Source organism: Manacus candei, unplaced genomic scaffold, assembly GCF_025592945.1.
Source record: "Manacus candei isolate 608988 ecotype Guabito, Panama unplaced genomic scaffold, ASM2559294v1 h1tg000037l, whole genome shotgun sequence".
NCBI lineage: Eukaryota > Metazoa > Chordata > Aves > Passeriformes > Pipridae > Manacus > Manacus candei.
Genome location: NW_026138085.1, coordinates 11,015,032 through 11,039,566, shown reverse-complemented (window position 1 = coordinate 11,039,566; position 24,535 = coordinate 11,015,032). Strand labels below are relative to the sequence as shown.

Below are 24,535 nucleotides of genomic sequence, written 5' to 3'. Positions count from 1 at the left end.
TCCTTACAATAATATGGAATAAGCCAACAAATGCAGACTTTGGAACCGAGATATGGATTGTCTGTACAACCATGGCCTTTAATTTGTATTAATATAAATTCTAGAGAAAGAAACTCTCTGTGGCATCCTCATGCATAAAGTCATATATATGACTTAATAGCTGTAGGGGAAAATAAATACTCCCAAGTTTCAAGCAGCAGCCCGGTGTTGGTGACACACACATCGACCTGTGCCTGTTCTTCCATGTACTGCTGTAGCTTAGTCCTGTACTGTGACCCAGTGAAGAAAGAGGGGTTTTCTGTGCAGTTGGGGAACGACCTGTGACTGATGTATTGCTGTAACAGGCGGCGTTAAATGTACGGGAACCCGTTATGAAACATTAATGGAGGTGGTGAATCATTACAGTAAAACCTCTCTGCAGCATTAATGGTGTTTCCTCGCTGTTCCTCAGAGAAGTGGTTCTGTGCTGTAGATCCTTTTATGGGTTAAAATGCAGACTATATTGCAACCACACGTTGTCCAAGTGCCATTTCATTGCCTGAGGCAGATGGCATTTGGTGCCCAGTCGAGGGAGCACCCCCAGAACTGCTGAGGGGCTCCAGGGTGGGCTGCAAGGGAAAGGTTGAACCAGGGGGTCTGAGTGAAGATGACAGAATCACAGAATTATTAGGCTTGGAAGCGACCTCTGGAGATCATCCAGTCCACTCCCACTGCCAAGGCAGGGTCATCTGGAGCAGGTGACACAAGAATGAATGCATCTAGGTGGGTTTGGAATGTCTCCAAAGAGGGAGACTCCATGCCCTCCCTGGGCAGCTGTTCCAGTGCTCTGCCACCCTCAGTGTAAAGAAGTTCTTCCTTATATTGAGGTGAAACTTCTTGTGTTTTTGTTTATGGCCATTGTTCCTCGTGCTGTCGCTGGGCACCACCAAGAAAGAGCCTGGCACTTTTCCCTTGACACCCTGAGAGACTCCCCCCTCAGTCTTCTCTAGGCCCAGCTCCTGCAGTCTCCTCATCAGAGAGATGCTCCAGACCCCTCACTAGCTTCATGGCCTCTGCTGGACCCTCTCCAGTAGCTCCTTTTCTTTCTTGCACTATTGTCAAAACTAACCCCCAGAACTGCTCCTCCCCTTGACCCGCCTCCCATTTGGAGTCAGCAGTCCTTTAGGGTGGTCACTCTTCAGTCTTCTTCACACTGCCCTTTTCTGGAACTCTTACTTTTGGCGCATCGTCAAGCCCTCTAGAACCAGTGTCCATGCCCCTTTGGAACAGCGTGCGACCACGAGGACAGTTTTGACTAGTTTGCAAGCTTCGTGTTCCTTTTACCACTTCCACTTCCCAGAAGAAAGATACCCCTCAATCTTTTGAGAAGTTCCTGTCTGTCGAGAAACCCCCGACCTTTTACGTAACTTAAGCTACACTAAGAAGCTACATAGCCTAAGCTGTATGGTTCTGTGCGGCTACAGCCCCGACACGAAGGGTGCCGAACGAACGAACCTGTGGCACCTCCAGGGCTCCCACAGCTCCCCGCCCGCCCGGCCCGCGGGGCCGCTCCGCCCTCAGGGCCTTGCGCGGCAGCGGCTCCTAGTGGCGGCCGCGGGCGGTGCCGCCCCCGCAGCCCGGCCATGGAGGAGGACGAGGCGGGCGCGGAGCCGCGGGGTCCCCCCGGGCGCCGCCGCTCGCCGAGCCCCGGCCGCCTGGACGTGAGCTCCAGCCGCTTCGATCCGCTGCTGGCGCTCTACTCGCCGCGCACGCCGCTGCCCTTCCCCGCCGCGCCCTGCTTCAACAACCTCGCCGAGTACGAGAGCTTCCAGCGCGGCCTGCGCCGCCCGCGCGGCCGCCGCGCCGCCCCCGCCCGCCGCGCCGCGCCCGCCGCCCGCGGGGCCCGCCGGGGCCCGCCCGCCGCCGACCCCGAGCGCATCCAGCGGCTCCGCAGCCTCATGGTGAACGCGGGCCCCGAGCAGGACGCGGCCGAGGGAGGAGCGGCGGCGCCGCGGCGGCGGCGGGCACCGCGCAATGTCCTCACCAGGATGCCCCGTAAGGGAGCGCGGCCCCGGGGGGCTGAGCGGCGCTGGGGCGGGCGCTGGAGCCGGGGCTGGGTGCCGCGGGAGGGAGCGGCACGGCGGGGTCCGGGGGGATGGCGAGAGGGGCTGAGGTGGGTCGGGAGATGCGGCTGCGCCCGGAGTGCAGTTGGGATGGAGTTTTGGGGAGTTTGGAGGTGAGAAGAGAGCGGTGGCTGGAGGAGGCGGTTGGGTGGCAGCGGGGCGTGGGTGGGTGACAGCGGGGGGATGATGGCGTTCGGTCGGAAATGGTACTTGGGTGGTGAGACACTGGCACAGGTTGCCCAGGGAAGTTGTGGCTGTCCCATCCCTGGAGACGTTCAAGACCGGGTTGGACGGGACTCTGAGCAACCTGGTCTAGTGGAAGGTGTCCCTGCCCACAGCATAGGGGTTGGAACGAGATGATCTTCAAGGTTCCTTTCCAACCCAAACCACTCTGTGATTCTGTGAAATGGTGTGCAGGAATGAGGAACAGCGTTTCTCAGAGCTGCTCCCGCAGAGATGACACTGACTTCGTTGTGGTCATGTCCTGTCTGACTTGGTGTGGTGATGTCTGTTATTTGGTTAGTGACATACATCCCCTTGGTTTTAAGGGGAAAAGGGATGAGAAACTGCTGGACTTTCAAAAGTACTATTTTAGACCAGGAATCAGATTTGAGTCCGTGCAGCTTATAGTTAAATCATAACCACAGGGCGAGTCTGTAACACGCTGCTGTTACTTGGTTACTAACCCTACATCCTGTGGGCATAAATACAGCACTGGCGTTTTTGTTAACATGATGGCAGAACAGTGGATTGAGGTGGGAGGCAGCTCTGATGTTGCTAAATTCATTAGTTGTGATGATGTACAAGTTTCTCGGTATAAATGTATATATATGCAGTTGTGGTAATACCCCCTAAACATTAAGGGGTTCCACTTCTGCACCTACACCGAGGATCAAATGTCATTGCTATCAAATGAGATGTAACTTTAGTGCTCTTAATTAACAATACTGGGGATTTTTTGAATCAGTATCTCTTCACCACCATCACCTTAATGTTCTTTAAATAAAAAGACAAAGCCCAAAATGTTCAGTTCTACCCAAAGCAGAACTTTTTTCTTGCTTAGACACCAAAACACAATGTATGCATTGCTATATGTTATTAATCCTGGTACTTAAGAGCATCAGGATGATGCACAGGCAGATTTAGCTGCCTGCAGAGCCTGTTCATTACAGCCCCTGGTGCTTGCAGAAGAGGTGTGTTCCAAAAATAAATTCCTTGCGTTGGAAGGACAAATATGCATTGCATATTTTTTCTGAGATGTCAGGTTGTTTAGATGGTTTTGGATGATGTGTTCTGCCCTTTTGATCAGGTGAAGCTGGAGGTTTGCCATGGAGAAGCCAGAACCTTACACAGCAAGGAAAAGTGGGCAGTCTAGATTTGGTGGAGCTGTATAGTGTTTTCCAGGGTGCTGACAGGCAGAGGCATAGTTGGAAATAAGGATTGTATTTGGATTTTTATAAAAAGGTGTAGATAAAATTTATATGTAAAGGGAATATTGGAATTTAAAATTTAAAAAAAAATCTAGATTTTAAATTACTATTCAAATTCTCAGGGTTGGTTAGAAAAAGTGCTGTTAACTGATTAAAAGCATCAATCTGATGTTGTGGTGGTGTCATCTCTGGTTCCCAGGGTGGATCTGTGAATTCAGAACATAAGTTTATCATCAGTTCAGCTGAAGGAGGCACAGAGACTCACAAAAAGACCCTCATAAGCAAAGCTGGGAGGTGCTGAGGTAGCTTATGCTCTGTGTGAAACCAGTTTCCTCCAGTTATCCTGCTGGAGGGGGCTGGCAAGAGGACAATGGATCTCAAAAAATAAACGTGATTAGGTTAATTCAGAAGTAACTGCTTTAGATTTCCCTGCTGTGGCTGTGAATTACCCTGCAGCCCAATCCTGCAGATCAGCTGTCATACAGTAACTTTACACTCACAGGAAGCATTTTCCACTGTGCAAATCAAACCTTGAATACATGGTCCCTAAAGCACAAGGTGAGAGATCATCTCTGACTCACATATTTTATTAATATGAAGAACTGTGTGAGATTTTAGACCAAGTCTTTTCCCTGACTCTCAGTAGGAATTTTACAGCAACCCTGAGGCTGTGTTTGCACAGGCAAATGGGTACCTGTGATTTATCATCATGACGTGGGTGGAAGTGGTAAAGTAAATAAGATTTACCCTCTAGATGACTTACAATTGCAAAGATTTCTAGTGTGTGGATGAGACTCATGTGTGCAAAGTAAGGCATGTGTTGTACTGAATTCCTTCAGTTTTGCCCTGGCTAAAAGCATTATTGTCCTGTGGTTTAACGTGGTTTCATTGCTGGCTGCTGCTTAGAGTCGTATTCCTCTGCTGAAGATTTGTATGTCTTTGAAGGATGTTCAGTTGGCTGCTGAAATTTGAAGTGAAACAACACATTTTCATCAATTTAAAGTGGTCTGGTTTGGTTTGTTGAAGGATTTTGAGTCATTGTTTCAGAAATCTTCTCATAAAGGAAAGGAACACATCTGATATAATCCTTTATTCACAGATCATAATTAATCCAGGGTAGCCTTAACAAGGTATTTGTCTTTTCTGGGAAACTAACTCTGCCCCCATGAGCTTTCTGTTCCCTCTGAACCACTTTTATTTACAATTAGCATTACTTAGCATGAATTTGAAATGTAGCTAAAAGATTTTCAGCTAAGGCTGATTTGACTGTGGGTTATGTAAAGCAAAACCTTCATGTTTTATGAAGTCTTGGCTGTCCCCACCATAATTAGAATTTTGGTGGTCTGGTAATTGCAGCTGCAGTGTGTTACAGTGCTCTGGGGCTCCTCATTCCTTTTGCTGTGAAGACAAGTGTCGTGCCAAGATGTGCCATATTTGTAGATAGAGTAGATTTCTACGTTACTTTTTTTTCTCTCTCTCTCTCTCTGTATATGTAGTTACAAGATAATGTAGTGATAGAACAAGGGGGAATGGCATAAAACTGGAAGACAGTAGGGTTAGATTAGATATTAGTAAGAAATTATTTACTGTGAGAGTGGTGAGGCCCTGGCACAGGTTGCCCAGAGAAGCTGTGGCTGCCCCATCCCTGGGAGTGTTCAAGGCCAGGTGGGATGGAGCTCTGAGCAACCTGGGATAGTGGAAGGTGTCCCTGCCCACAGCAGCAGAGTTGAAACTGGATGATCTTTCAGGTCCCTTCCAGCTCAAACCATTCTGTGATTCTATTCTATGATTCTTTGTATTTTGTTGAAGACTGGTGACGTTCTCTTTCTGTTTTAGTCCATGAAGGCAGCCCTCTGGGGGAGCTTCATCGCTGTGTCCGAGACGGTGTCAAAATCAATGTTCACATCCGCACTTTCAAAGGGCTTCGTGGAGTCTGCACAGGGTTTCTGGTTGCATTTGACAAATTCTGGAATATGGTAATTATTGTTCCAGCTCTTGATTTATAACTGTTATATTGAAAACTTGAAATTTGCAACAGGTTTAAGCGGACGACATTCCGAGAGGATTAATGTGGTATTGTGGTGCACAAACTAATTTGCTCTGGCACCAAGTGCTGGGTTTCAGATGTAAGTGGTGCTTGGTGTTGGGCTGGTCCATCTGGGAGGTGCCCAACTGTTTTAGAGAGGGTTTAGATGAGAGAGAAGCTTTGAAGAGTTCCCAACATCTTCAAAGAATTCATGATTGTGGAATATAACGAATATCAGAAGCTTCCAAAGGTTTCTCTGCAAAACCCAATCTTTTTGTAGTGATTGTTGCTTCATTGTGTTCTTTCACTAACATCACTGGGCTGTCAGTGACAAAAGCTTTTCCCTGTGCTCTACCCCATAAACATCTTAAAGACAGAGGATGGAAAGGCAGCAATTAAATATTTGCGAGCCTGGAGCTGTGAAAAGTTTGGAAATGGGGAGGTGGGAAGGATTTCTCAGGCAAGGCTCAGAAAGGTTATGCAAGTAATGCAGAATGGATTTAACGCTTTGCTGCTGCTTTTATACCTCAGTACAATTTAGATGATTAACAAACCAGCTCCAAAGCACAGTTTGTTCTTTGGAGAGATGGATTTTCTCTCAGATAGAACATAATTTCATTATGCCTTGACACAGAGCTGGTCCAAAGCTGCTTAATGTCTTCTTTTAATTTTGACCTTTCCGTTTCTTTTCTCTTCTCCAGGCCCTGACAGACGTGGATGAGACTTACAGGAAACCAGTAATGGGCAAAGCTTTCTATGCAGAACCTCAGCTCACACTGACCCGAGTAGGTGACCATCTCCAGTTTTCTTTTTTTAATTAGTATCTCCTTTTTCAAAGTAGTAAGAGGGGAGCATTGATTGGAAAACTATATTTACATTTGAAATATTTTACCTCCTTTTATTACAGATGACTATAAAATGACTTGAACTGAGGGAAAAAAAATAACCCAAAATGTTTTCTGACCTTTTTGAAAGTACTTTGGCCGTAGTTCAGTGCTACTAAAGTTCCACTTTAGGGCCCCTATTATTCAGAGCATAGTTGCTGCCACTGCTTAGTTCAATATGCTGAACTTCTAGAAGCTCACTCTCTGGTTTTTGATTTATTTGTTCTGTGTGCTTTTTGCACCTGTGACTGATCAGGTCCATGTTTGTCCTGCCAGGGAATGTGGTAGACCATCCCTCTGGTACAGCTGTCCATGGAGCCACAGTCTGTGTCTGCAGCCAGTGAAACAACATGGCTGTTTGGTCACTTGAGCTTCTAGCCTGGGTACTGTGGAGCCCAAGATTCTTGCTCCAAAGCAAGACACACTCTACAATCCAGCTGCAAACAGAGTTGTTTACCAAGTTGAGAACTGAAGAGATGATAAATGAACTTCTGAACAATGAAGGGGAAAAAAAAGTGACAGGGCTGTGCCCGTTGTATGGCAACAGCTCTGGGCCTTTTTGAACATCAGAGAAGCATCACAAAAACATTTAAACAGTTTCATTGTGAGGAGTTTGCTTTCAAATTCCTGCCATTTAAATCCGTTTTCTGATAGATCCCACCCTTCCTTTTTTAAAGATTAGTTAAAAATAATCAAGTTGTCATTGTTCCTTTAGCCCACTCTCACAGGGATTGGCTTTCCATCCTGTTGCTGGGACGAGACAGGCTAACCAAGAATCCTTCTCATTTGTCAGTGTTTCATAAAAGCTTGCCTGCTGCCAGAGCAAAAGCAGTTTCTTTCCCAGTTTCAGCACCATGTATTCTTAGATTAATGAGTTCATGCAGTGCTTTGGATCCGCTGCTGTAGCTTTTATTATTTTTCTGTTGTTTGTGATCTGCTCACCTCCCAGAATACCCACACGGCAACTTTTAGTTTGCTTTGGGGAACACAAAAGATCCCTCATTTTTTCAGTGTGCACCCTTTGCTAATGGAGACCCCTTATCTTAGGCATCATGACACAAGGATGTCTCTAACACTGACAACATTACAAGAGCACTGGGAAAATGAGCTCATGGAGCAACTTGGTGTCTCTGTGTTGCTCTTGACCAAAGTTAAATGCTACCACACAGCAGGGTTGCTCTCCAAATTAAATTCCTTGATGCTCACATAAAGACACTCATGACCGTGCAAGAGATCCATTCACCTTGTGTCACTGTTTGACTTGGGTAAGAAAACATTGTCTTTATTGGTGGTGAAGATTCTTCACTGATTGTGTCTTGTGAGCTCTGATTTAGGATCATACACACAAATACCACGTGTGGAACAAGCAGCCTCTCTTGTTTTATGAATGTGGTCATAGACACAAATGTCCTTTTACAGCTGTTTGACAGACTCAAACTTCAGGACTCCTCGGGGAAGAAGGGAGCTGACTCAAAGACTGTCTCAGAGGAGCTGGCCCTGACAAGTGACTCTCAGACGCTGGGATCAAAAGCTGGATCAGGACGAGGGAGAGCAGAAGAGGAGCGTGAGAGGCAGAAACACTCGGGCAGAGCTGGAGAAAAGAAGACGCCAGGTGACAGTTTGGTTGCCGGAGGTGAAGCTGATGTGGGCAGCAGGACTGCCCACACAGAGGGTGCCAGTGCTGGTGGCGCCCGTGCACGAAGCCAGTCCCGGAGGAAAAGGCGGCCCAAAGTGGATTATCAGCAGGTGTTCACACGTCACATAAACCAGATTTTTATTCGAGGAGAGAATGTCTTGCTTGTCCATTTAGCACATTGACTTGGCTGAGCTTTGGTCAGCGTATTTGTTTGATAGCATGACTTGCTGCAGCAGCTCCCATTGCTATTTAAAGTTGTCATTGAGTTTGATGGTACCGTGGCTGGTTTCCCATTGCCATAACAAGGTAGGGGAAATAATTGTAAGTAGAGCATCCTGAGCTTGATGCCAAAGCAGCTTCCTTAGATCCCTGTTGGGGGTTTCAGGACAAGGTCAGCAATGGAGTTGTTTCTGTGATATGAGGGAGGTAAGCACAGATCCCACTGCTCCTTAAAAAGAAGCTAAATGGAGAGGGTTGGAAGAGAATTTTGGTGTAATCTGTTATAGGAGCTACTTGTGGCACATGTTTAAGGAGCTTAAGATAAGATCTCCACCTGCAATGAATCAGAAATGCTCTTTTGCATGTTCTGCGAAATCTCAAGAGGAGATTGCTAATGAAACCAACAGTTTATCTGCTGCTGTTACATGGGTGCCCTCTTTTCCAGACATAATTCTGACAGTCATTTTGAAACAGTTTGTAAAAAGGTGGAGTGACATACTGCTGATGGCTATTGCCCTGTGTGATAGAAAACCTTTTAATTGAAAACTGCTCATCTAATGTGAGTGATGATAGGACTGTAATTTGTTTTCCATATCAAAGCTTAGGCTTCTCTTTGTAGTGCTGTGCTTTGGCCCTGTGTCACCAGCAAGCAGGTGATGCAGCTGATCCAGGGGCCTCCATATTTGGGGCTTATCTGTGAATGCTGTGGATGCAGATGGAAAATTGTACTGTTACATTTCATCCATATACTACTTAGTGTAATAGTGAAGCTGGCAAAGGTGTAGGGTTTTTCTCAGATGTGTTTGTGCTGAGCACACTTGTACTGTATCTAAGAGCCTTTCAAGCTCTCTATTGAAACTAGAGGTGCTGTGTCTCCAGCAATTCCCATGGAGCAGAAATCTTCATGGGTCTTTCCTATCCATGTGAATGATGCATCATCTAATTCCAGTTGAACTGAGCTTCGGAGGTGTGGCTGAAAATGTTTTGAAATATAAAAGTCAAAGTCAACTCATCAGTGTTTTATTTTAAAAAGACTATTAAAGCCAGGGTTCTGCAGGTATAAACTGATTTCCAAGAGAGTCATGTGGAGAAGTTTCAGGGTAAATGAAGCTGTTACATTATCTAGTCTGTTAGCTTCATTGTCCAAGGACACTAGAATTCATGCTGCTATTCCTGTATTCATCTCAACTGCCTTGTGCTTTGCAGCAGATCCGTGTGTTTAGGATGAAGTTGGGAAATTGCTTTATATCAGGTCTTGTATTGCATATAGGAGTCATAAGTTCTCAAATTGAGTGACTGTTCTGTGGGTGACATAGATGTCTGCTGCTGCAAATGCAGCATTCTGGGGATGTCTGGTGTTTGGGTGAATCACAGAAATCATTTAGCAGGAGTTCCTGGACACACAAAGCAGTTGGTTTTGCCTCTGGGGGAGCCTGAAGCTTCTGTCAACATTTCAGGTGACAGGGGGCTTGGACAGCTGATGAGCTGAGCCAGTGAGCTGCAAATCCTGGTTCAGCCTGGGACAGCAGTGCTTCAGAATAAAAAGTGCTGTTGAGGCAAAACAGTTTCATCAAGAGCAAAAAAGAAAAGAAAAAAATGAAATACTATCTACAGCTTCTTATTATACATTGCTTTATTGTAATCCCTTCCCACTATGAACTGAGACCAGGCACTGAAAAGATTCTTCTCTTAGAGGCTCTTGTTTCCTCTCCTGTGCTGTTCTTGTTTGTGTTCCTGTGCTCTGCAGTTTTTCCCTTTTTTTCTTCCCCCTTTCTCCTGTCAGTACTTTGTCTCTTCAGGATGTTCTAAACCTTGGTTTATGAAGACTGTTCTTGTATTCATCCCTAGTTGTTCTGGCTTTCTGAACCATTCTTGGTTGGCTTTCTGTGTGGTTCCCAACTAACCAGAACCCTCACAAATTACTAGAAACATGTGAAGCTAGAAACAAGGTGCTTATTTCTGCTCCTGACTTCCCAGCAGCTTTTATTGCAAGTGAATATTTTCTTCATTCTGTTTTTGATTGTGGAGTTTTTTTCCCTCTGTTTTCTGACAGCTTTGTTTTTATTCCAGTTGCTTAGGATGACTCCTCTCTGCCTTTTCCATTCATGCCAGAGGCTGCTGGTTTTGACCTCTCCTCTTTCCTTCATATTTGCCCAAAGGATGTCAAACTACCCTCAGGCCTGTGTACTACTACATCTAATTGAATTCTTTACCTCATGTTCTTAATTCTATTTGTCTGCTTGTATTGCCTTGTGCATTAAACAAGGTACAACTGCCATGAATGTTCTTGTGGCTGTCCTGCCCTCCTTCCTTGTCGATTGACACTTCCCCAAGTTCTCAGTTGCTACTGGAAGTCTCAGTGTTTCCTTTAATCAGAAGTTTTTCTCTGAAACCTTGCAGGTGTTTGTTGCTTCACATTTACAAGTTCCTTTGTTTACATTTTATGAAAAATACTGGTGCTTAGACTTGCGTTTGTGCCTTGATTTTTGTATCATCCCTAACCTGTTCTTCCAGAATCATCACCTTGGTCAGCAAACCTGATTAAAAACTATAGTTTGTCTACTTTTTTTTGCTCTACCTCATTACTAAAATGTTCCTCCTCTTATCTGTGAAGTTGGTTAAAATTCTCTCTTCCAATTTAGATTTTATGGTTTATTTGTTGGTTCTTTGTTTGGTCCACCTTTCTCCTTATTTCCAAGCTGCTTCCTAAATACAGCTGCCTCTTCTACAACTTCAGATCTTCCAAAATGTCTTCCTTTTCCCACTTTTTCTGGCATTAAAGCGCATTATTAAAATGCTATTTTATGGATTTTGTCTCTTTCAAGCATCATGATTGTGATTAAGCAAGTGATCCTGTATGTGTGTTGTCACTTGCATGTTTAAAACTTCAGATAATGTTGCTCTTTAAATAAAATTGAATGTCATGTTCTGAAATGAATTCTTCTACCTCACCTAAGTATTCACATAAATCTGTTCAAAAAAAAAAAAAAAAAGAGAAAACAACCCTTGGAAACAAATGAGCTTTGGTTTTGGTTTGTTTTTTTTTTTTTTTCTGGGTTTTTCTGTCCATGTTTTTTTTTTTCCAAACTCAGCATCAAATTTTTGTTCAAAAAGCTGTCTGCTCCCAGCCTTCCCTCTCTTGGCTGCAGTGTCACAAAGATGCTGTGAGCAAAGACACACCAAAGGAATGAGGAGTAGGAGCAGGAGACAGTCCTAGGAGGCAGAAAGATGTGTGAGAGTAAAAGAGGTTTGGGCAGGTATGAAGAACCTCTGAAAAGGATCCACTGGTTCCCTGGCCCATATTTCTAGGACTTTGCTCATCCTGGTGCTCAGCAGTGGTTCCTAACGTGTGTTTGTGGTGAGGTACTGAATTATAGGGAGCAGTTTTCTGAACTAACTTTGAAGGAGTGTTGGGATAATTTGAGAAATTTTTAGGATAATTTCTAAAACAGCAGACAAATACAAAACTTGTGAAATGTGGCGATGCCAGGTGCAGAAATGATGTAATGCCACAGTCTTGGATCGTGATGTCAGAGATATCTCATGGTGTCATCGTGTATCTTTCCATTCCCAACACAGTCCAGGAGGGAGCCAAGTCTCAATTTTAAGAGTGACAGTTTTATTTGTACAGTGAAGTGTTTTTGCCCAGTTTTTACCTAACACTTCTTAAACAGGGCTGTGGTAGTAGAAGAGGTAAGGCCGAGGGGAAAAAAGGAGCTTGTAAAAAAGGGTGGGTTTAGTTCCTTCTCTCAGCTGACTAGTCCAGCTTGTTAATTGCCTGGAAGTTTTTTTCCTGATCTAGAGAGGTACTTAGCACGTCCTCCCCAGGTGATTAATGAATTAATCAGTGAGTGCTGTTTTCCATCTGCTTCTTGTCCTTCAGTTTTTGGATCCTTCAGTTTCTTTTGCAGCTTTCCCTCAGCAGGGCAAGATCTCACCAGGAATGAACCTGGCTGCCTGCTGATTTTTCCCCCTCTGTAAGGAATGTTAGCCCACCTAGTTTTGAATCCAGATAGCCTTTGCCTGTTCTTGATTTTCATAGTGTTCTCTTCACACTTCTGGAATTATTTGGTCAGAAGAATTATTTGTCTTGGATGATATTACTTTTGGAAGTAGACTGAAAAATTTTTGAAAAATAATTTTGTTACTTATTTTCTTTCCCACAGTGCTAGGTTTTCCTTGTTTGCTGTTGCAGCCACCCACTTGCACCTGTGAGTCACTGTGGGTGAAGAGGTGTCCAGGAAAAGAGAGGCAGAGAAAAAAAGGTGTATAATTTTATTGAATTTGGCATTCTGTCCAACATGCTGCCTACAGTCTCCCTTTCTGTTTCTTACTGCCACTGACCTAAATGACACAGGTGGGGAAAATGACTTCATCCAGGGTCTTGAAGGAAAATGGAGAAGCAGCAGGGACAGCAAACCGAGTTTTTGAGGATTCTTATCTCCAGGTGAACTTCCCATCTCTGATCAAACAAATCAGAGTTATAACTACCAAATTACACTACAAGCTCTGCCACTGGATAAAACTGGAAGGCACAGTATTGCACCTTTTCAGGGGTGATGCAGTGATTCCCTCAGCCAGGCAAGCTCTTCCCTGAGAAGCTGCTGAGACATATGCCAGTGTCTGCCTCAGAGCATAACTGCAAAATACTGCCAATTACTATGAAGATTTTTGCCTCCTGCCTGCACAGCCAAGTGTAAAACATAAATGCTGAGGTCTGCATCATCTGCAGCCCAGAACTATTCCAGTTCATGCTTTTGCTTCTTGACATTGGCTTAAAAATTTGAGGTGTGTACTATAGCAATCCTAAGACAGCCTTTGTTATAACATTATGAAAAGCTATTACTTACTAGAAATAGTATTGGAAAACTAGAGTATTACAGAATTTGTGGAATTCTTATTGTAATTAAGATATTGCAAACCAGGAAAGGCTGAGGGAATTGAGATTCTCTCAGCTGAGACAATTAGGGATGACCTAATTGCAGCCTTCCAGCACCTGAAGGGTGCCGACAAGAAGGATGGAGAGAGACTATTTACAAGAGTATGTAGTGACAGGACAAGGGGGAATGGCTTCAAATTGACAGAGAGTAGGGTTAGATTACATATTGGGAAGAAATTCTTTACTGTGAGGGCAGTGAGACACTGGCACAAGTTGCCCAGAGCAGCTCTGGATGCCCCACCCCTGGAAGTGTTCAAGGCCAGATTGGATGGGGCTTGGAGAAACCTGGTCTAGTGGAAGGTGTCCCTGCCCATGGCAAGATGGAATGAGATGTTCTTTTAGGTCCCTTCCAACACAAACTATTCTGTGATTCTGTGAAATGTGGAGAAAACTGTTATCCTTTGCTGCTATCTTTTTTACTTATTAGTAGCAGAAAAAAACTAAGCCCTTTGGGAAAGGGTAGGCAAGGCAGTCTGATGGTCCTCATCTTGGTAGGCACTGCAGGATTGATGCACTTGATGGAGACTTTTCTTGATGGAAAAAAAAAAAGGTGTGTAATTTCCTGTAAGTATAACACATACCTCTCTGTACATTATCCCAACTGTAGCCTTTCATGGCATGCTGAAAGTGGGAAAGCAGGCAAAGAAAGAGGAGTGAAGAGGAATTACTTGGTGATAACTCCTTGACATGGAAAGTGGCTTTCTAGCCTGTGGACTTGGGCACAATCAGGCCAGCACTGGGCAGTTGTGCTCTGTAGGGGAAGGGGGAGATGCAGAGACAGCCCTTGAGTGCAGCTTCCTTTGTGCTGTGAGCCTTTCACAGCACAGGAACTGCCCCTGGAATATCTACCAGGCTCCTTTACTAAAAACTGACATGTTTGATCCCACCTTTAAAATTTTGCAGGGGAAACCCAGTGGGATAAAAAACAAGTAAGCAAATTTGCCCTGTTGAGGCAGGGATGGAGGAGACTTGGTTGTCCTTGTTGGCTTCCCAGGGGTGCAGGAGAAAGGACTACTTTAGTGGAGAAATAGCAGAGATGTTTGTCTGGTGATGTTTACAAGTCCTTTTAGATGTCACTTAGTGCTCTTGCTCTTAGCTGTTGGCAGGGAAGGCCTGTCAGGGAAGGAAAATGCCTTCTGATGTTCCTGGATAACTATCTTGTTAGCTTCTAGCTTCGTAGTGTACACTTGGATGACTTTGTTGAAAAAAATTAGTGCACCTGAGACTTTCAGTCAGCCTTGTATTCGTTTAGAATGAAAAACAGTTTGATCACTTTGTGTGAAAACATATCCATCCTGTTTTCCTCTCAAAAGATCAGTGCTCTCCCTCAGGAAAGAAATGAAAGCTGCTCCTATAGCGATTGCTTCTGATTTTCACTACTTCAGAGCAGAGTGCAGCTGTGCCCTGTGTGTTCAGTGAGACACATCACTCTGAGAGGAGGAAATGAGAGAAGTGTTTGGTTTGCCTGAAACTAAAATGGGCATTAGGAGGGGAGCAGATGCATTGACCTCTTTTCAGATAGTGCACACATCCACTGTAGTTGGGCAGATTGGGACTTGTTGACCAATCAGTCACCTATAGAGCTTCCTTAAGGAACCACAGAGGAGCAGAATGACCTGCCAGACTGACGTGGGACTGGGAGTCAGAGGCTGGCAAATTCTTATCTCTCTGCTCCTCACTGTGGCCTTCACAAGTCACTTTGTTCCCTCTCCCTGACTCTCCACAGCTGCAACACTTCTAAGAGCAATCCTTGCCTGTCTTGCAAGGATCTGGGGAGGTGGTAAGTGCAAAGTATTGTTATTAAAACTATCCCTGTCAGGTAATGCAGGTACATCCACCATCTGCCCTCTCCAGGCACGTGACTGTTAGACTCACACCTTGGCACATGAAACCTGTGCGGGGTATCAGGTACAACAATGCACTTCAGTCTTGAAATTACTGACGTCTTCAAGGACTTCAATATCTTGTTTCACAGCTGCAGTTCCATGTTTGGGTCAGATGGTGATAAATGAGAGTGTAACTTGTTTGTAATTCCTTCTCTCTCTTCCTAAATATTTTGTTTCTTAGGAAGCTGATGCTGCTATGAACATACTGAATAATACTGAATTTGCAATATCCTGCTTTCCAGATGTAAATGTTTATATTTAAAATTGCTACGACTGCAATGCAATAAATATATCTGTGTAACAGTTTGCCTCAAAGCATGATTTCTTTTTTGTGCTCTGCCAATACACTTGTGTAAGTGATGGAGCTCCTACTGTGGTGGTGAGGACCACCTGGATGTGGAGACCACCAGGTTTGGATACAGCATTGCTATCTAGTCACATGGTTTGTGAACAAACCCCTCATGTGTGTTGAAAAGGGTATTAATCTACAAAATAGGAATATAATTATACCTGTCTTGTAGAAGTGCAAAAGGGAAGTGAACTTCATGTTGAAGAACGTAACAACCATTGGCCTGACCATCACTCAAAGGTCTATTTCCTTAGTGTGTGGTCTTCCACCACGCCACCAGGAGATGGTTTTTCAGGAATTGGGGAGGTCCAGAGCCAGCATCCAAGCATCTGCTCTGGTGTGTGCATAGCCAGCGGGGAACCTGTCTTCCAGGAATCTTTCTATTCCCCAGGTAAGTGATGCTCATGTATTTGGATCAGAGATGTTTTTTTTAGGAAGAGATTGTTCCCTGTGAGGGTGGTGAGGTCCTGGCACAGGTTGTCCAGAGAAACTGTGACTGCCCCATCCCTGGAAGTGTTCAAGGCTGGGTTGGCTGGGGCTTGGAGCAACCTGGGATAGTGGAAGATGTCCCTGCCCATTGCAGGGACTTGGAATGAGATGATTTTAGCTCCCATCCAACCCAAACTGTTCTAGGATTCTGTGTTAACTCTATGGTTTAGCATTGGAGATGGTAACATACCCATGCTCTGGAATTCTGATGTTTGCTAAAAGGAGTAGTTCTCATTGCAATAGGAACTGTTTAAAGAATAAAATTTGCAGTTTAAAGCCAGGAGTGGCAATATGAGGATGCATGTAATGAGCAGGATCTGACAGAATTCACAGAAGAGGTCTGCAACCCATCGACTTTGATTTGCATTTGAAAGTGTTGTTTTACACTGGAAGTCTGCCCTGTCTTCCATGTGTTGGGTGTTTCCCTGATTTCTTACAAGATGATTTACAGCCAATATGGCAGTAACCTCGTGGTCTTTTAGAGTCCAGCTGTAAAGGGATCATTCTGGGATACTCCTGGTTGTGCAGATCCTTTTAAAGGGTGATTTGGGAGAGTGAATAGTTTTGTGTAAAAGTTCTTTCTGCCAATTGCCCAGAGGGTCAAAGCAAAAGGAGAACCCAGCCCGAGTGCTCCCTCTGGGGAATCCCATCCAGATGGGAAGTGGATGGGCACGAGGGTAAGGAGTGCTCCCACTCTGTGCAGGGACCCTGCTCCAGGGAACCCCATCGCAGGTGGGAGGTGAATGGGCACGGCGGTGGGTGGAGGGATCCTCCTGCTCTGAGCAGGAGCCCTGTTCTCTGGGAAAGAGCAGGGGATATCTTCAGGGTTCTGGATTTCTCCTTTCCATGGGCATTAAATGCTCCAGAGAGGTTGTTCAAAGACTCCCCTGCATGCTGCAGCCCTTCAGCTGCTCTGTGTTCCGCTGGGAATCTCGGACAGAGCCTCTCCCCAGCTCCAGGCAGCGCAGCCATGGAAGCGCCAGGCGGGCTCCTAACTAGCAGGAATCCGCTGATGCTCCCATCGGGATACAGGTGAGATTCGGACACACCGGAGGTATCCCCAGCTGCTGACATTCCCGGGCCGACATTCCCGGGCCGACATTCCCGGGCTGACATTCCCAGACCCCGCCCGCTCCCGTTCCCGCCCCGGGCCGCCAGGGGGCAGCAGCGCGCAGGGAATCCCCGCGGCGGCGGCTCCGGGATCCCGGGAAAAGGGGGGAGAGGGCGGGACATCCCCAAAAACCGCGCCCAGGGAACCCTCCTGCGGGCACCGCATGGGACACGGGCAGTGTGTGTTTGGGGTGTGCGCTCCACACCGTCCGGCTGCTTCACAGGGCGCAGATCGGGTCATCGTGCGGGCAGTGATGTGTTTGCAGAGCATCGCCCCTCTCCTGACTGGCCAGATCAAGTTTTCCCCCCCTAAAAACAGCTGTCCTGGAGTGGTGGCATGGCTGGAGTCACTGGGGCCGAGCCCTCCCACAATCACAGAGTCATTTAGGTTGGACAAGACCTCCAAGATCATCAAGTTCAATCTTCGACTGATCCCACCTCGTCAGCTAGACCAGAGCACTGAGTGCCACATCCAGTCGTTTCTTGAACACCTCCAAGGATGGTGACTCCTCCACTTCCCTGAGCAGCCCTCCCCTCCAGGCCAGGTCTGACAACAGGGTTGGTGGCAGAATGGGCCAAAAAATTAGTCCCCATGTGTTGTCTTAAGGGTGTCTCTGCAAGCTGAGTTCTGGGTTTGCACCAGAGCCTGCAAAGGGAACCCTGGGGTAGGCAAAACATCACCGAATTTATCACAGGGAATGCACAGACACAAATCTGAAGAACTGGATGGGAGGCAGCGCTGGTGGAGGGAGCCATGGCCGGGCCAGGCTGCAGGAGCAGCTCTCCCAGGTAACCTCTGTGGGTGGTTTGGGGTATAAGAGGAGTCCTGTAGCTGTCCAGCATAGATGAGGATGATGGCTGCAGGAAACACTGGCTGTGGGAGGAGCACAGAAGTCGGTGCTGTTGGGTCTGCTGGAACACTCTGGAAACAGTGACCACTGGCAGTGCTGCCCAGGCTGTAAAACAGCGCTCCGTGGGTGCCCGTATCTTGTCATGTATTTACAGGAAGAAATCATGAATAATTTATACACAGTGTGCAGTAGATCCTATAAAATACTGTTCTTTGAGAATATGGATGCTGTGGCAGAGTTATCTGTAAATGCGACAGCACAGGCTTGAAGAAGGAAACCACCCCTTGCTGTCCTGCCCTTCAGGGCATGAGGCTCAAGCTCGGTACGTTTTTTCCATCAGAGTGTAGTCAATGGAACAATTGTACAACGTGTTGATCAGGAAAAGGATGTGGGAGCCTGAGTGGAAAAACTGATGGTATCGTGCTAATGGCACTGAGCAGCAGGAAGGATGGCAAACAGGATGTGCACCGCGCTCGGAGGGAAGAGCTGCAGGGGCTGGAGTCAGCCGGGGTCCTTATTGGGACCATGGGACAAGCTGGACCAGAAAGCAGAACACTCCTGATCTTACACTTCTCTGCTGGGAACAAGGGCTCTTCGCTGATTCCTTGGGGGAAAAGTGAGCAACTGTTAAGCAACATCCCAAAGTTGGTGGAAGAACAAACTGGAGAAAACTTATTTCTAGTTGTTTGAAAATCAGAGCAGTGGGAAGCTGAAAAATGGTGTGTGTGGGACCCTCAGGAGGACCTCCTTGCATCCAGGGCTTTGGTAGAAGGCTCTTCCAAACACAGGGATAAACAGGTTCAAAACAGTGCTCAAGGGAATATCCTGGCAACACCTCCCAGATTTGTAGAGGCTGGATGGGCAGCCCTCGTGCCCAGCTGCAGAGCCTGAGCTGAAGGTGTGTGAGGCAAGTCCCCTCTTTCCACTACCATAACCATGAAAGTGTTTAAATCTGAGAGCAAGGAAATAGTTTTTAGTTGTCCTCCTTTGGAGGAGTGTCCCACAGGGAAGGGGTCCCATATGGAATGGACTTTTCCCATAAGGAGCTGTTGTGCTCACATGTGGCCGTTGGGAAAGAGTTATCAGGTGAGAAGCACTGGCTGTGTTTGCTTCTGGAATTGCATGTATTTGTAGTGTTTTGTAAATATTTTGTTTCATTGTTTAAAAATGAAATATCCCAATAGGGCAGAATGTGCTTGTCCAAAGGCCCCGAGCAGGAGTGGACCCCTGTGTCACCCCAGCGTGGGCTCCTGGCCCCCCCCTCACGTTGGTGTGTGATGTTGTAAGGTCGAAGTGAAACTGGGTGGTGGAGTCAAGGTGCACTGAAACAGGTCGTGTATGTAACTTGCCCTAAAATCAACCCAGTGGTGTGAATTGGAAGCAGCTCCAGTCCCCTCCAGCTCACCTTTGGAGCCGGGTGTTCCAAAGCGTGTGCCTCGGTGTGCTGCTGGTATTGCAGGAGCATTTGTGTCTGCCTAGCCTAGTTTAGAAATGCTTTGCATCTGGGTTTGCCTACCCTCCTCGAGCGCTGACAGTTTTATACCGGTAAGATAGTGGGTATTAATTAATTTATTTTAAAAGCCGACATGTGCTTGTCATTCCTTATTGGGTCAAAATGCTCCACAGTCACCCATTCCTCAGCTTGGTGTTTTAATTAAAAACACAGACCCTTAAAAGAGGGTTGTACTGTCTCCAGCTATTCTAGCCATGACAAAGGTTAGTGCAGCAGAGTGTGAATTGCTTGCCTAGAGCATCCTCCAGCCTGGCCTCACATCTATTACCAAGTGTAAACTAATGAACAAAGAGCGGGCCTTTGTCACAATATCCAGTGTAAGGGCTTTCAAAAACTGCTGTAGGCTGATGTGGAAAGATTGCAAGAGGCTGCAGCCTCTAACCTCAATAAAGGCTTCAAAGGAAACTCCTGGAAAGTTTTTGCTGCACAAAAAAGAAATTCTTCAGGTAATGTAGCTCTTTAATAGCTAAAACTACATCAAGGCTTCTGCTGACTGGATGAAACAACATCTTTGTTTTGCATGTAAATGCTGTTCTGTAATGTCTCTTTTTTTGTTCCACTGAAAAAGAAAAAAAAAAGAAAAAGGACAAGGTGAAGGTACCAGCTCAACCACCTGCAGCAACTGAGCCAGGTAGGGTGGGAGGGCAGGAGGGGGGAGCAAGAGCCACACAGGCTCCAGTCCCTGCAACGGGTTGGGATGCTGAAATCCCAACTCCCAAAGAGAGAGAGAAGACAAGAGCATGCAGTGACAGGAGAAGGGGGAACGGCTTCAAACTGAGAGAGAGTAGATTGAGATTAGATATTTGGAAGAAATTCTTTGCTGTGAGGGTGGTGAGGGACTGGAACAGGTTATCCAGAGAAGCTGTGGATACCCCATCTGTGGCAGTGTTCAAGGTCAGGTTGGATGGGGCTTGGAACAAATTAGTCTAGTGGGAGATGTCCCTGCTCCTGGCAGGGGGGTTGGATGATCTTTAAGGCCCCTTCCAACCCAAACCATTCCATGGTTCTGTGATTCTATGCAGACCCTGCCTCAAAGAAGACTGGGGAAATCAGCAACTGCTCAGGCACCTTTGCAGTGATTCTGGCCCTGGAGTGGGGGCACAGACCAGTCTGGGGGCCCAGAGGAGCCCAGGGGCTGTGTGGCCCCGGGAGGAGGTGGCCATGTGGTGCAATCCACAGCACTGCTCCTGGGGAAGAGGCCCTGGAGCTCACACAGGGGGTTGGGGGCTGCCTGGCGTGGCCGGAGCTCCGGCTGTTTTCCCTTTCCCCAGCTCTCAGCTGCTCCAGCAGAGCTGTTGGTGCCGGGTTTGTGCTCCATTGCACACCAGGTCATTGGCTTTGCCCCCAGCACTGTCGTTCCTCTATCAGGCTCCAAGTCCTGAAGCCAGAGCCAGCCCCGCTCCCTGACTAAGCACTGGACCATGCTCTGCTGGGCATAACTCCCAGGGCCAGGAATCATCACTATCCAGAGATGCTGGATGCTGCTGAGAGAGGAGACCAGGGCAGCTCATCTGGCCGAAGCAGTTTGTGTCTAATTAAGGTGAAAACTGTCATCCTGTCTCTCCCCCTGCCTGCACCAGCCCGAGGCCTCAGCCCCGGGCCGTGGGCAGCTGACCCTCAGTGCTACAGCTGGCACAGGGCAGGAAGATCCCATCAGTGACATATTCCCACCCTTTTTATCTTTGCAGATACTTCAGGTTTCCCATGAGCTGCAAGCCCCTGTGCAGGGAGTGGGAGGTGTCGAGCACCTGGTGTGGTTCTCCCACAGCCCAAAGACAAATCCACAGGACAAAGCTCAGGTCCGACTGCTGGCTGCCAGCAACTCTCTCTGCTCAGCCTGCCCAGCACCAACAGGGACCAGGAGTCCTGGGAAGGAAAGTGGTGCCATGACAGTTGTAGGCATGAGATAAAAATGGAGAATGTTCCAGCACCAGGTAGGGAGATTCACGTGCATCAGACTGGGCTGGAAAACCATCTGGAGGCCACACCTCAGTAGGAGTTGGGAGAATGTGGTCCCCTGGTGGGAAGGTGAAGGGACAAGGGGCAAATAGAGGCAGGTAGAGAGACAACTGAAAGAACCAAATTTCCTGGCTTTTAGGAATTTAACCCTTAGTGTTCTCCAATCCGGGAATTTGTTTGCAAATCAAAAATGGGGAAAGATTTTGGTAACCTCATAGTATCACCAACAGTTTGTTAAAAGACTAATTGCCAAGTAGCTTATGCATGTGGGACCATTAGTAATTCTGTAGCTATGCAAATTAAAACAGTGATGTATGATTTATAGCTTTAATAATGTTCTGAAGGCTCTTAAATTTTAATCACTTGCAACATCCTTTTTAATATTCAATTACTTTATTAACTAATTAGGTCACTTGCTGAAAAAGCACATAAGGCTGGTGCTATTTTAATATCAGCTGAACATCACAAAATACCTTTGAAATGGTGTAAATGGTTTATTTATTTTAAATAGATCATTAAGGTGCTGTAATTAATAAATCAATTACAGAAAAAAAAAGACAAGAAATTGATAGATGCCAAACCACAATAGTAGTGGCTTCTCTGCTTACTTTATAAATGTTCACAGGGATGCTGAACTTGGTGAACGTGGCCACTGAAGCACCTTCCTGGATAATTCGTATTCAACTGAAGGGATAAGTTTTGAGATATACTTGGTTCATTATAGATGCTTTTTGTATGGATTTAGCTTTCTGATTGATAAAAGCTCCACAAATGACCTTGAAAAGTGAAAGTACTTAAAAGGACAGCCCTCCTTTGCAGAGAGCTCTTTTGTCTGCCTCAAAAGAAGATAAAGCTGTCGCATCTGAGAGTCCTGCTAATGCTGGGATGAAAGGCAGAGCTGGGGGAGAGGGCAGGTGGGCAGCTGAGCAGTGACCAACCTGCTCCACTCAACATGGACAAGCACGTGCTGCTGCCCAGAGATGGGGCTGTGGCAGAGCAGCAGCACTTGCAGCTGAAGCAAGGAGAGAAAATTCCACCCCTGGAAAAGCCAGGAAGATGCTCAGCTGCACTAACAAGCCTTCATGTAAAACCTGGAGTTTAAGTTAAATTTGAACCAGTGTGGGTGCAACTCTAAAACAGATTTTGAATAATCTTCTGTTTTAAAACTAAGGGTAAGACCAAACACTATTTCAAGAATTAAGTCATCTTTTTAACAGATTTTGGTTTAAATTATATTCATGTGATGACACAAAGTGCAATAATTTTCTCTCTTGAGGAGATGCTAGAGAAGATCTGCAGTAATTACAGAGCACTTGTCTTCCCATATTAACTTTTTTTACTTCTATTTTCTCATAATGAAAACCTGTAAATTAGGGAGGAAACGCTTAATGTTACAGTGATCTTTCTGCTAAAACTAAGACTGCCCTTTACAACTCAGCCACATAAAAACTAATCCAAATCTCAGTTTAAAGAGTTACCTGAGAACTGAAATGTATATGGCCTAAGTCTGGCTCTAAAGCAAGGTCCAGGTGAGGTACAAAACTGCTACTCCAGTTCCTCAAAACCAAAAATAAAAGCTGTCCCTACCCCTGTCCCAGGGGCATCTGCAGCCCAGCTCTTCTGCAGCTGACAGTGCCTTGTTCCATTACCGGGGCTTGAGAGGAAATCATGGATTTTCACTTAGGAAAATGCCACCTAGTTAACATTTCTCACCGCTGTGAGAGGATACTGCTCAGTGTGATCATCCCTTCACTGGACTAACCTGAGCTGTGCAGAAGGGATAAAATAAATGTCTAAAATAAATCTATTTCACACTTTACAGGAGCTGCCACAGGAAACAAAGGTGCAGAACAACACAGCTATAAGGTAGCAAATGCTGGCACAGCTCGGGACAATATATGATGCTATACACCTTGGAACAAGTGGAGATAGAACTCTTAAGGGGTCAGAGATATCTCTAGTCACATGAGGTCATTGTCACTGTTTAAGGAGTATTTATTTCACCCTGCAACAATCCTGTTGTACAACATGGCTCAGGGGCTGTTCTGAGCCTCCTTACAAAGCCCCAGGTCTCAGTCAATAGGTGCATTTTTATCACATTCCTGTAACTTCTCCGCCGTCATTTATTCATGTGATCGATTTCCGTGTCGCTCAAATCCAACTATGAGGGAAGCCCCACATCCTCCTCTGTCAGACCAAAAAAGACAAGACTAGCTGGAATGGCAAATAAAGAGGTCACCAGTGGCTCAAACCCAACTGGTACCAGGAGAACTAAGGAGGCAAAATGCAGCAAAAACCACCCGCAGAGCTCGGCAGGCCCAGCCCTCTCCCTGCATCCGCCTTTTCCGCCACAGAGCCGCCGGTACCGCGGAGTCGCTGGATTAACCTCCCCGGCTGGATTCAATGTGACAGTGACACTTCACAGCACATTGCATCCAATCTCATTTGAAGCTGACAAAGATTGTTTCTGTTTTATATCTATTGGTTTATTAATGGCCTACAGCCTCTTAAGCAGATGCATATTCATTAGATAGCCAGCTGTTAGGAGGTTCCCAGATGTCGAAAGTAGCTCTGTCTTGGTGTACATTCTTTTTTTTTTCCCTTCTCATGAAACAAAGTAATTGCAGCTCGATTAAAGAACCAGTTAATTACTGAACCAGTACCTTATGGCATGATTAAAAAAAAAAAAAAATCTGCAAATTTGTGAGTACAGACATTTTTAAAAACAGAGATGAACTGAGCCTTCGCTGTGCTGTACACATGCAGAATTTACAAGGATGTAGAGACTGGATTACTCCATGTAAAGAACCCCCAGCTGCAGAATCCTGGGAAACACTGAGTTCTGGAAAAGCATCTTTCTTCATTTTCCCCATTCTGTAGAATTTCTCTTACCTCTTATCGTTCTTTATGTGAATAATGGACGTAGAAACACAGGGAAAAATGAAAATGAGACACATCTCAGATTTTAAAGGTCATTTTATACAGAGAAGCAAAATTCCATGACATCCCAGCTAGATAAAACTGTGACCAGATCATTGACCAGGCTGTACAGGTTGACTTACAAATTGCATGGGGCATCCTTCTCATGCAATGTTCTCTCATCCTTCTCTTACAATGTTAACCTGATTCACCGAGTTATTTT

At 46.0% G+C, this 24,535-nt stretch overlaps 1 protein-coding gene across 2 annotated transcripts; it reads left to right on the top strand.

The window, feature by feature from the left end:
• The first annotated feature begins 567 nt into the window (after window positions 1-567).
• Window positions 568-15,437, top strand: LSM11 (LSM11, U7 small nuclear RNA associated). 2 transcript variants are annotated; one of them, XR_007905644.1, is made up of 5 exons: window positions 568-2,034; window positions 5,369-5,508; window positions 6,260-6,343; window positions 7,862-11,990; window positions 12,464-15,437. XR_007905644.1 is itself a non-coding variant. In XM_051794252.1 (4 exons), the coding sequence occupies exons 1-4, from the start codon at window positions 1,623-1,625 to the stop codon at window positions 8,258-8,260; spliced, it is 1,035 nt and encodes a 344-aa protein (XP_051650212.1). In that variant the 5' UTR covers window positions 568-1,622; the 3' UTR covers window positions 8,261-15,437. The 2 variants fall into 2 exon arrangements, 1 of the variants encoding a protein (XP_051650212.1); XM_051794252.1 differs by having other exon boundaries at window positions 7,862-15,437.
• Window positions 15,438-24,535: the final 9,098 nt, after the last annotated feature.

Coding starts and splice junctions, on each gene's coding strand:
- LSM11 (XM_051794252.1), top strand. CDS start 1,623: ATGGAGGAGGACGAGGCGGGCGCGGAGCCGCGGGGTCCCCCCGGGCGC. Junction 2,035..5,368: donor TGTCCTCACCAGGATGCCCC/GTAAGGGAGCGC, acceptor TTTCTGTTTTAG/TCCATGAAGGCAGCCCTCTG. Junction 6,344..7,861: donor CTCAGCTCACACTGACCCGA/GTAGGTGACCAT, acceptor GTCCTTTTACAG/CTGTTTGACAGACTCAAACT.